General features: G+C 43.1%; 1 protein-coding gene across 1 annotated transcript in view; it reads right to left on the bottom strand.

Annotated features, from left to right (window-relative positions):
• Positions 1 to 13,190, bottom strand: part of LOC138567111 (phospholipase A and acyltransferase 3-like) — a 259,361-nt gene that overhangs the window by 174,387 nt on the left and 71,784 nt on the right. Inside the window, exon 2 of the mRNA XM_069644991.1 lies at positions 8,090 to 8,198. Within this exon, the coding sequence (XP_069501092.1) occupies positions 8,090 to 8,104 (15 nt within the window). The 5' untranslated portion in view covers positions 8,105 to 8,198. The remainder of the gene's footprint in view (positions 1 to 8,089; positions 8,199 to 13,190) is intronic.

Below are 13,190 nucleotides of genomic sequence, written 5' to 3'. Positions count from 1 at the left end.
TGTAGTCTTGGAAAGATGTAGGTCAACAGCCTTGTTTATGACTTGCAAGGTAGCTGGTGGGATCTTCTGCCCCACAGGAGTAGCCTGTGTGGTGGCAGTATTGGTTGAGGAAGATGAGGCAGAGGAGGACAGCCTACTACTTCCTGTGAAATCAACAGCCTTCCTCGGAGCATCCTGGTGGTTGGATTGGGTATGGCGGCACATGGATGTTGTCCCAGAGTACAATGTTGCACTCAGTGCATTTCACCTTGCTAGCCTTAGCCTTCGGTACACCCCCAATGGTGTTAAAGAACCACCACACCCATGATTCTCTCTGGGTGCTGGAGGTCGACATTTCCTCTATCTCATCTTCCTGGTCGTCTTGATTAATTTCTGCATCATTGCGGTTTTTCCCTTGTCCAGGGCCTCCAGCTGGTGTTGGTGGTGTGGCTCCTGGGGAGGAGGGATGGCCATGGCTGATGTCATTTTTGAATTGAAATAGCAGTTATGCTAATATTCTTTCAAGCATGTGCTCTGTCCTGGATTGCAGATGGAAAATCAGTAAGTACAGGTCTAGGAGCTGTACAAGGGTACATTTTCAGCTTGAAACATCCCAGATCAGCAGGAAATGCAGTTTCAAACCATTCGCAAAGCACGGACACGTTCACGAAGCGCGGACCCGTTCGTGAACACATCATCACGCCGCACGCCGTGGTCATGTGACACTGTCCAGAAAGTCTGCGGTGACGTCAGATGTTCGCGAACTTCAGCAAACAAAAAACAGTGCAAAAAGTTGCAGAAAGTTAGTAGAAGCGTTAGAAATATTGCTAGGAGGTGGGCAATGGCACAGTTTTAAGGTGACACTTTCTAGATCGTCCGAAAATGCTCTTATATTGGGGTAAATATGATATTAGGAAGTTGTAGCAAATTTGGGTGCAGTGGTAAAAACCTATGACATTCAGTGAAAATACTTTGTTAAAGGGACTTTATGGTTAAGTTGCACTAATGAAAGGCTAGAAATTCAGTGAAAAAACTTTGTTAAAGGGACGTTATGCTTACAAGTAAAAGCAACAAAAAACGAAATTTGCCAGTTATGGTAAGCTAAGCAACCATAACTTGCAACAACACTGTGCCATGCTAAGACTAACACCCAGAACATCAAAGATGACATCACAAATGTCACTGATGACATCACATATTAAATTAATTGTAATAAAAAGTTCCTACAAGGGGTTGTGTTTACAGTGTTGGTAGCAAGATGTCAGGAGTGATTAGGAGACCTATCATGAAGTACTTCATGTATTAAAGCATGTACTCATCTAAACAAAATAAAATATTATATTGGAGTGTTGGTGTTAATACAGGAATATAATCATACATACACATAGGTAATGGCTGTAGCATGCACCATAGAAGTACAGTATGTTTAATTTGCCTATTCTGGCTACTAAAATAATGAAGGCTACTTTAGCAGAGTTTTTAGTAATTTTAAACAATTAATAATTCAAGATTACTACATAATTATGTTAGTGGAGAAAATACATATGAAGGCCCACAATGCATACAAATCAGAGGTACATACAGGGAAAGTAAAGTAAGCAAGAAAGAAACGACATCACCAGAAAATGTCAATGACATTAAAGTTCATCATTATGTATACAAATGAATTGTGTGTTTGAGGCCTGCTTAGTGCTCAAGATATGTGCAGCATGAGCTGAGACAAAACTCTAAGGAAAGTACTTGAACATACAAGAAGGTTAACGTCTACATATATAGCACCTTTTCAATGTTCATATTCTGTCAGTAAACAAAACCGCCTGGCCTACATATGTCAGTCAACAAAAAGAAAGTGGCCCAGATATGTGATGTCATCAGTGTTGTGATCAATGACATTTGTGATGTCATGTTTGATCTTCTGTTGTTAGTCTTAGCAGTGCACGGGGGTGGCTCGAGTTATGGTTGCTTAGCTTACCGTAACTGGCAAATTTCTGGGAGTTTTCTGTTTTACTTGTAACCATAACATCCCTTTAACAACATTTTTTCACTGATTTTAATAGGTTTTTATTAGTGCAACTTAACCATACGTCCCTTATACATGTACACATTTGTGCCATTGTGAGAAACAAAGCCTACAAGCAGCTAACCTGCAGCACATAAGGTCAGAGACAGGACAGATGTCATAGTGAGAACAGGAAGGGCATGCAAGTAATCCTTCCGACAAGTGAGTTGCAAAATGAACTGATGGTAAGCAGTTCACAATGGTGAGAGCAGTATGTTTCTGCCAACTAATGAGGTCAATAGGAACAGAGTTAAAAGTTATATTTTATGAGTCACACTGTCTCATCTCCCATAAATGATTGCTAAAGATTTCTGTAATCATTCACTCCACATCTACTCCTCCTGGAGCAACCAATAGTAAAGTAGCTCTGACTGAAACATGTTTCAAAAGTTACTGACCAATGGAAGCGCATGAGAATGGAAATTATTTCACTGTGCATGAGTTAAACAACAGGCACATCACCTGCATCACGTTGTTAGAATAGGCCAATAAAGTTAGTAAATGTATGGAAGCACCTATAGTGTTGATGACACCAGCCAATGAACAGTGAAGTTTGAAACCTTTGTTGTCTTTTCCTTTCTGTAATTGCTATATAACCAACCATTTTCACTAATCCAATATGAATGTCTGTTAGATGTTTCCCTGCCTTGGCAGTTATTATACATTTTGGTTTTTCTCATATCGCGTGCAACTAATTTTTGGCTCTTTGGATTGATTTTTATTGATGCAAAAGGGACTCTCCTTACAATAAATTGGACCAGTTACCACCTGTACATAATGGTCAAATTGCTTTTTCCATCGCTTCAATAGTATGTGGGGGTCCCCTTACATTTCAAAGAAAAAAGCTAGGCAGTGGTACACCTTGCATTGGAGTGAATTGTTGACAGGCAATATTACAATTTTAATTTCACTTGTAATTGTATGTATTTCTCCAGTAATGTGTGGCTATTGCAGTTGCAGTTGGCCTGTACTGCAGTTGCTTTGAGTGCTGGATGCTACAGTTCCTGATATCTGGGTTTTTTAAATTTTTATTTTTTACTGTTGAACTGTTAGCAGGTGTAGCTCATGTGGATGTTATACTTCAACTTGCTTTCCAATCAATGTACTGTACTTCAGAACAGTGCACAATTAAATCATATGTAAACAATCTCGCATTCTGAAGTGCGATGGCAAAAGATTCCCTTATAATTGAAAATGCGCGTTGACTGTTGTTGTCACACACCTGTTACGCTTTGTATGGTTCTTTCCTCTATTGAGCTTGCGTAGCAGTCAGTAGTCAGGACTCTCAATTGACGACAAAGCTTTGTGCAGCTTTTCTATTCTTTCTTTTTTTTATACTTCCGCAAGTATTGCCCAAACAATAGTTGAAGTCAGGGGGCAAGGTAAAGGAAAGTGAGGCCTTGCATGATGATAAAATGAAAGATTGGGGATTATGGCACCATATACTCTCTTTGCCTGGAGACACAGAAAGTGAAATGTCTGCACTGTTGCTTGATGTTTGGGAAATAGCAATAAAGGTTCAGGATGCATCCCTCTGCCATCAGGTTATTGTGTGCATGGGTGAGGAGGTTAATATTCAGGAGTGATGTTGCATGTTTATCCATGAGGGTGAAGGGGTCCGATATCACCCCTGGTTGACAAACTGGATGTGGGTGGAGGCACTGACCGTTTTGCACTATTATGAACTATATTGTAAGAGGCATTGGGGTTTCATGTGGGGTCCACGTGAAGGTGATTATCAAGAGCTTGGGACCACTGAAGCTGGTGCTCCGGTCTCCTCTTATATATAATTCAGGTCGCTTATCCAGCATGCAGGTACATGAGGGAGGCCTGAAAAAGGGGTGTCCAGATTTGCGGCTACCATCACTCGTAGACAGAGAGCCATTTGCTGAACTGCTGTTGTAGAAGGATCTGCTGGAGCCTGAGTGCATGCGCGTAGACAGTGCCAGACCTGTGGAGGAGACGAGGAGTGGTCAGTACCCACACGCTCTCCATTAGTCTGATTGGTTGGACCATGGGCAAAGTACAGCGAGTCGAGGTGAAAACCCTGCAGCAATACTGTGATCTATGTATGTCTTGCAGGTCACAGAATCCAGACTGAGGGACCGTTCATCTTTAAAATCACTTTAAATATCTCACAAAACAAAGTGAAGGGAGAAATACAGTGTCTCAACAGCCTGAGATGAACAGGGAGAAGTATCAAGTACCTCTGACTACACCTGCATCATGGGTTTGGAAGGTATCCAGGGAATCTATGCCTACATCATGGTTTTGGAGTGTATGCAATGAAACTAGGACCACACCATGGGTTTAGAAAGTATCCAGGGAAACTATACCAACGCCATGGGTTTAGAAGGTATCCAGTGAAACTACGCCTATGCCGTAGGTTTGGAGGGTATCCAGGGAAACTAGGCCCAGGCCATGGGTTTAGAGGTTTTCCAGGGAAATGATGTCTAATCCATAGATTTTGAGGGTATCCAGGGAAACTAAGCCTACGCCATAGGTTTGAAGGGCATCTACCTTTCAGATGCACATTCCTCTGTGTTACGTATCTGTAGCAGTGCGCCCAGTAACTGCCCTTGAGGTATGGTACATAGATTACAAAGCGTGTCCATGTGGTATATCCAGATAAATAAATGGCTGTGTCTCACAGGAGAAGTTGTTGGTGTCGCCCCAAAGTGTCTCTACTTCACAGGGTACACAGAAAATATAGGAGCAGTAACGATTCTGCTTCCTCTAGTATAATAACCACATGCCTATCAACCTTTAGTGGGTGAAAGAGATTATCAATTTGCATGTGTGCTCTCCATTGACACCTATTGGCCAGCAAACCAATTGGCGGATGAGGTAACTGGTGTTGCCTACCAAAAGCGTGTAAAATGACAGGTTTATTTATTTATTTATTAACATAAAGGAGGAACAATACTCTTTTTATCACAAAAGAACATACAATAGATAAGAAATCAGATTTGACGGGAAGCAGCAAGCTTCTTACAATGGGATGAGTTTGAGGGACAGTCTGACCAGGTTGTGGAGGGGGGTAAATAGAACAGTCACCTGGGACAATACATAAGTGGACATACATAGATTAAGGACAGCTGTGCTCGGGATGTGACCATGATGGGTGAAGTGCTAGAATGGAGGCAGACGAAGTGAGCGGCAGAGGCAGGTTAGAGACGAGGAAAAATGTTAGCTAGCAGGCAGATGAGAGGGAGGTTAAGAGGATAACCAAGAGATGAGGAGGTAGGCTTTTAGTTCAGTTTTGAACAAATCAGTGTGGACTGTTCCTCGGATGTCTGTGGTAAGAGAATTCCATGCAAGTGGGGCAAGAAAAGAGAAAGAGTGGAAGCGAGAGGAAGCACAGGGAGGGCAATGAACCACGGGGGTAGTTGAGGAGACATAGTAGAGTTGGCTAGAATAGGATAGATACAGTGGTGCCTTACTATGGATAGATTTGTGAACCAGGAGAAGACATTTAATTCTGGCCCTGTTTTGCATAATCAGCCATCGAGCCTGGTGATGGTATGAGGAAGTAGGTGTGAAGTTAAGGAGTTCAAAGAGAGTACTGGTTGCGAAGTTAATAATCTTGTCAAAAGGACAGAAAGCATAGTTGGGGAGACCAAAGAGGATGCCGGCATAGTGGTCCAGTTTAGAGAAGACAGTAGTGGTTACGAGATGCTTGACAGTGTTGAAAGGAAGGAGGTGCCTGATTTTGCTAATATTTAGGAGGTTGAGGTGAGCTGCTGTTCCAGTTTTGAAGATGAAAGTAGAGAAGGTGTGAGAAGGGTCATAGATGATGCAGAGGTTTCTAGCTGAAAAAGAGTAGGGGAGAGTGTCAGGTGGGAACTGGATAGGCAGGGGAAGAGAGCTTTTGGCAAGGAGGAAGAGTACCTCTGTTTTGGTAGAGTTTATCATCGGAGAGAGCAAAGCCATCCAATAAGTAATGGCAGAGAAACTGTTAGAAATGTTGATAGAGAGATCAGAGGAGAGTTCTGGAAAAGAGAAGAAGATGTGGGTGTCATCGGCAAAGAGTTGGTACGAGAACCCAAAGGAGGAGATTAATGCCCCAAGAGCAGAAGGGCAGAAGATAAAGAGGAGTGGACCCAAGAGAGAGCCTTGTGGAACACAAACAGTTAGAGGAGTGAGTTAAGAGGTGGTGTTGCTCCAGGAGACAGAGAATTGGTGAGGTGAAAGGTAGGATTCAATCCAGGCAAGGGCTCGATTGCGAATCACAAGAAGAAAGAGAGTATTAAGGAGATCAGAGTGATTGACAGTGTTAAAGGCAGCAAACAGGTCAGGGAGAATTAGGATAGAGGATAGGTGTGAGTGCTTAGCAGAGGCAATGAAGTTGGACACATTCGTGAGAGCAATTTCTGTGGAGTCACAGGAGCGGAAACCTGTTTGTAGGGGGTCTTGAAGGTTGTGGATGTCCAAGCGAAGGAAGAATGTTTTGATATAATATGTGTGCATGTCAGATATAGGTGCATGTCAAAAGATAGTTTTGGAACAAGGAGGGTGTGTCCATAAGTGCTCTTATAATTGAGCCGTATTCCCAAGGTACATTTGGAGAATTGTAAGTTAGTACACAATGTAATGTTGGATGAATGAGAGGCTCACGCGGGTGCTTGGGAAAACCTGGAAGTTTGGTGGCTTGGTTGCCCTCTATAACTTTTACCCAGGTGAAACTCCAACATTTAAATTCTTTCCGAGTCAAGAATGCACTGTGTATCAAGGTGAGTGTTGTTGATAATTGAATGTGAGGGAATGGAGAGGTCAAACTAATACAGTGAAATTGAAAAGGCCTGGCACTTTGATATCAAAAAGGTTATTATTATGAATTTGCTCCATTGCATCTCATGAAATATGTTATTTTGTTTTATGGTGGGGCAGTGTGGTGCCTCTCTTGAAAGTGGCTAGCAAAGTATAGTGCTAAGTACTCATCAATACTGAGAAAATATACCCTAAGCTGCCTCTGCAGACTGTGTTCATTAGACTATGTAAAAGGTGGAGATTGGTGTGTGACAAACAGTGTAGGAAGAGAGTGAAGGGCAAGATATGTGTATGTTGTGCCATTGTGGCAACCGTTTGTGTCAAATGGTTTAATGATGTGATTATGTCTTTGGCGTTTAAGCCAGGGTGTCGTGGCTGAAACCAGGCACAAAGGAGCGGGAGAACAAATGTTCTTATACATGTGCAATAGCCCACGAATGGCCAGATTCTATTGAGAGCGTTGTTGGCGGGGACTATTGGTATTTTTAAACAAGGGTGGGTTTTGAACTGTGGCTTCCCGTGGGAGTTCTTAAGGCCTACTATGAACTTGAGGGGAAGGTTATAGTGCTGTGGGAGGCAGGATTCCACTTGGGCTGAGGCTGGTCTCTTGTGCATAGTTAATCTATTTATTTCAACCTTGTCTTCCCTCCTCATCTGGGCTTGCCGTTAGCCTGTCCTGTTAATAGAGGGCATCATGAGGATCTAAGGTTAAACAGGGATATATAGAGTCTGCTTAATAGCTTACTTCATTATGCATTAGCGTGTTAACTGATCTTGCCATTGATCAGCAGTTGAGCAAGCGTGTCCACATATCTCTCACCTTAAGTGGCAAAAAGGTCACAAAAGGTGGTAGAGCTTTTTAAGTCACCATCTCTGCAGTTCAATTAAAAGGGCATTTCTGTAAAAAAAGATTGTTATTATTATGAGTACTGACCACTACAAAATATGTTCAAAAGGAGCAGTCTTCTGCGATAATCTTAGTGAAAGAAAGTACTCTGCTGATACTTGGGTGTTCCCACCAGACCGCCATCCAGGGAACCACAGATTCTGTGCCTTTGTTTTTAACATAGTATATAATATGATTTTTAAGCTTGCTATCAAAGTTGAACATACCTCCAGGCCCCATTTTCCTCCTTTCCCATCTACCACTCAGGACCTATTCAGCAAAGCCAGTACAATGACAGGAAATAGGGGGAAGGCTTTGTCTCTGATCAGGGGTCATAAGAGGTTGTTCAGATCCCAACAGCAGCACTTATTTGGACATACACAAAATGCACTTACTTTGAATAGAGGCATTCTTCGGTTCTTTCAGGTTTCGCTTGCGTTGTGCCTGCCTCAAGGCTGTTGGTCTTTGAGAATTTCAGTATGATTCACTCTGCTTCCGTGTTTTCTGTAACAAAGATTGATTCCACATCACAAGAAGTACTGATGAAACACGTGCCCCCTGTCCAAGCATCAGCTTGCCTTCAGCAAGCATGCTGTGCCTGGAGATCCAAACTACAGATCACTTGACACCCCATGAGGCCAAAACATGCCTTGGGTTGGTTCTGTTCTTGTGTGGAAGGGATGGGATCTAGCAATTTTGGCTGGACTGCTCCTTTTGATGTGGAAAGAACCAAGCCTGATTTTGATTCGGTCCTTCCTCTTTTGTATTGGCATGGCAGGCTCTAAAATTATGGTTCGGAGGGCTGCCTGAAGTTAAGCTGTATCCAAAACCTTCCATCTATCACTCTTCATCTTTGTATTAGTGGGATGGGTATGAACGTGTTGTGTCTAGAGACCCGAGGTACATGCTACTAATGACAACTAATGATGCCGAAACATGCTAGGGTTGCTTGTGGCATTGCGCAGACGTGAAGTGGCTTACGAGAAGTTCGTTCTGGGCAGCCCCTTTTGGGATTGTACCAAGCCTGATTTTCACATGGTGTGTCCACTTCTGCACTGGAATGCCATGCTGAAAAATAATGCTATTGGAGGTTGGACTGAGTAATGCCAGAGGATAAGGATAATTCCAAATGTTCCATTGATCACTCTTCTGTTTTGCATCTGTCTCTTGCAACGCAGAACTACAGCTTGCATTGTAAAGGTCTGGCAGGGGTGATATGACCTGGATTAGTACATGGTCTGGTAGGATCAGCGCAGAGCCTGTGAGATGCAGCAGGGTCACTGGGCGTGTCCCAGCACGTGGGGTAAACATTACACAAATAGCAGTAGTGTCTGGGGAGAAGTAGCACAGGTTATGTTTTGTGCATGCGGTTGGTATTCTTAGGGAGGCAAACTAGACACACTTAGACTCCCAGTTCCTTGAGACAATGTTACGCAGAAGCTAGGCGTTGTTACACCAAATAATGTATTATTTGTAGAACTCTAACTGTTGAAAATAACCAACATATTTTTCTAATAACTATTTGAAAGTTCATTTGATTAGTGTATTATTCCTCTCCAAATCCAATTCATGTATTTCTATGTATGTCCAGGAAATCCTTATATATTTGATCTCTTAGCGTTTCGGGGCAGAACATGGCCATTCATCAAAAGAGGATTTTCTATAATTATAAATCAAATGTATAAACATATACAAAATTCAAATTAACTAAACGAAAAAACGTTAGGAAGTACCACAACAATTTGATATGATAACAGGGACAAAACACATTTCATGATCTGCTTCCAACTTACATCCTCATTCTTTTGGAGGTGGATGCAGTAGAACAATGTGCTTGATCTACGCATCCTCCCATCCTGATCCTCAGCCCCCACATCTGAGCTCCTGCTAAGATTCAGAAACCATACACCACAGTTCCTGCAAAGGTGTGGCAACTCCAATGCCATCTGGATGCCCATTCTAGAGTGTGAGCCAAGTTGCAATCCATTGAAATGTATGGAGTGGTGCCATCGTGGCTTCTAGTTCTGTAATGCAAGCCATGATTGCAAATTTCCACCAAGTGCACATACTATGCAACATGCATGCAGTGATTGGCATTTGTGTTTGTTCTTGTGATGGGATTTGTTGGGTATGCTGTGACCCTAGCGTCTCAAGGCACTAAGAAATAGAAATGTTGCTATGCAGTAACCGCTGGAAAGTGCACGATTTCAACACTATGAAGAAGGAAAGTTGGTTAGTGATGAATCACTTATCGGCACCAGAATTGCAGAAAAGAGACACAGCAAGTGGACCCGATAGTAGTTGGGGGCCTAAAACAACTTTCCCACAGGCTCTTAGCATATTTTATATCAAACTGATGCAAAATCGCAATGCACACACTGAGTAGATCATGCCCGAATTTGATTGGAGAGTTGAGAGAAGTCTCTGAGGAACCATTTTCGTAGTGATCTATGCTTTGGTCAAGGACTTCTAGCATCCAAGATACCTAAAGACACCGGCTCACTCTACTTCCACCAGATACTTGCATCAGGTGTGTCCCAGGTGATGCACCAGAACACCCTACAAGGAAACCAAGGATGAAGATATCTGCAAAGCAAAACCACAGCTATGCAATGCCCTAGCCAACAACTTTCCAGTTCAAGATACCCAGGTTACATAATGATTTACAAAGCACCCTATTCCAATCGGCATCTGCCACATAGCAGGACGCGATACAGGAGCAATCGATCCAAACCTCAATTCTTCCACCGCAACCTGGAGCTGCTCCATACTCCGGAATGTTCACTTTACGGGGCATCCACCACTGTGTTATGTTATGTTATAGTCCTAGTGTTGTTCGTAATGTCTTAAAGCGTTCTTAAGTGACAATAGGGTGGCATTGGGTTACACACAACACACAAAGAAGTAATTGCTGTTCTAAGCAGTGCCGGCCCCATGTCTGCCAGTGCCCTGTGCGAGATTTGTGCAACCCCCACTCTCTACCCCGCCCACCACAAATGCAGAACATCAGGGGGCTCAGTTCTGTTGTTCGGCTGATCAGCCGAACAACAGAACTGATCCCCCTGCTGTTCTTTTAAAGTGCGCCTTGGCCTTGCCGTCAGGGAGGGCCCGATTCTCAACTGGGTCTTAAGACCTATTCTGAAGGTGGTGCATTCTTCCGAAGTCGGAATGAATGCGCTTATTTCGGAATATATGTGGCGGTTGCTAGGATGGGTGGGAAACCAACCTAGCAACCGCCACATTCGTAACCTGGCACTTATTGTGGCACTTCTTGTGGCACTCCTCTACTTTTAAATGTGTGCTAAAGTGGCGCACATATACAGTACCATTTCGGTGCTGGTATTGTGGAGGAATGCCACAAGAAGTCTTGTTGCAGTGCAGGGTATACATACACTTTCATGTACACCAAAGTAAGCATCTTCAACGTTCTATCCTGCAACGTTGAAGCTGCTTACTTTGGTGCATATGAAAGAGTTCATAAGCAACCGTGTTCTCAGCAGCAGTTATGTAAAATATGGAATATGTCAGTATTTAACAAAAACGCTGCTGAGATTTCACAATTGCGCCCGTTAAGCCAAAAACAGGCACAATGTTGAAGGTCCATTGTCGTTCACTACGAGGACGCCCAAGCCCACTTGAGAATCGTGGTGGAGCCTGGGCGTCCTGATTTGGTGCCGAGAATTGTGCTCTTTAGCACGTTCACTGCGCCAAGTTAAGAATCAGGTCCTGAATTAGTACCGTATATGTGCGCCACTTTAGAGCACATTTAAAAGTGGAGGAGTGCCACAAGAATATCTGTCTTAAGTGGCAGGCTACGAATGTGGCGGTTGCTAGGTTGGTTTCCCATCCATCCTAGCAACCGCCACATATATTCCGAAAGCGAAAGTGACGCATTCATTCTGACTTCGGAAGAATGAGCCACCTTCAGAATAGGTCTTAAGAACCGAACAGGTCGTTAACACTTTTAACAACCTTTTCGGTATTAAAGACCCAGTTGAGAATCGGGCCCTGGTGTCATGTAAATAGCGTCTATTAAAGAATCACAAAGTGATTCAAAAATAGGCGCAGTTTACATGATACTAAGCTGGAGGTAATGCAATGCGCCCTTTATTGTGGGTGCGCCCTTGTGCGGCTGCACCCTCTCAGCGCACCTTGAGCCGGCACTGGTTCTAAGATTAGAAAATGGCTCCTCTTAGCTAAAGCACATGAATTCCAGCTTGTATCAAATCCGTGCATGCGTGGCTTTCAACATTCTTTTCCCTAATAATTCCAAAACGAAATTCCGTCACTTAAAATCACCTAAGGGTTCTCTAGATCTTTTGCCTCTCCTGCAAAATGTTAACTATCTGAGACTACAATATTTTCAAAAGCGGTCTCAGGGCCCGGTTCTCATGTTGGCGCAGTGAACGTGCTAAAGAGCACAAATCACTGCGCCAAATATGGACACCCAAGCTCCACCACTATTCTCAAGTGGGCCTGGGCGTCCTCGTAGTGCACAACTGTTTTCTGATATAACGGGCGCAATGGAGAAATCTCAGCAGCACTTTTGATAAATAACGACATATTCGTTATTTTACGAAAGTGCTGCTGAGAACACAGGTATGCATGAGCACTTTCCTTAAATAACGACACATTCGTTATTTAGCGAAAGTGCTGCTGAGGAATATATATATAAATATATAGTATATATACATTTATATTATTTATATATATAATATAATATATATATAACATAATATATATACATTTATATATATTTATATATATAAATATAAAATATAGAAAAATATATTTATTTAATTTTTTTATGTACTGTCCCAGCCATCCCACCCTCCCAAACACTATAATTGGCCACTCACATGCACTGCGACCGGCTTCCTGTGAAACTCCTCCACAATTCCGGCATCAAAATGGTACTGTATATGTGCGCCACTTTGGCGCACATTTACAAGTGGAGGAGTGCCACAAGAATACCTGTCTTACGTGGCAGATAACGAATGTGGCGGTTGCTATGTTGTTTCCCTCCCATCCTAGCAACGCCACATATATTCTCAAAGTGGCTCATTCATACCGACTTTGGAAGAATGCGCCACCTTCAGAATAGTTCTTAAGTACTGAAAAGGTTAAAGCTTTTAACAACCTTTTCAGTACTTAACACCCACTTGAGAATTGGGCCCTCAGAGTGACCCTGCCCTGTAGCTCACACGGGTCCCCCGATGCCGGGTAAGCTTGAGCAGGTTGCACTCGGCAGTGGGTAATGCTTGCTGGCATTGTGGAGGGAGCCGAGCCGACCCCCCAGCGGTGGCAGAGCTGCAGCGGTGGCTCCAAATCAATAGCAGGAGGTGGGGTGAGGTAGCCCTCGGTGTGGCTGTGAAGAGTTGCCTATCCACTAGTGGTGTGCTTCCTGAGGGACACAAGTGCAGTGTCGCGTGCTCATAGATGCCAAAGCTCCCGATTTAGGCACAAGATAACCGATTTTTCTGTTAAAAACAGTGC

Source organism: Ambystoma mexicanum, chromosome 2p (genome assembly GCF_040938575.1).
Source record: "Ambystoma mexicanum isolate Mex_15411 chromosome 2p, UKY_AmexF1_1, whole genome shotgun sequence".
In the NCBI taxonomy this organism is placed as follows: Eukaryota; Metazoa; Chordata; class Amphibia; order Caudata; family Ambystomatidae; genus Ambystoma; species Ambystoma mexicanum.
Note: the sequence above shows the minus strand (reverse complement) of the source record. Positions and strands in the feature narration are given on the sequence as shown.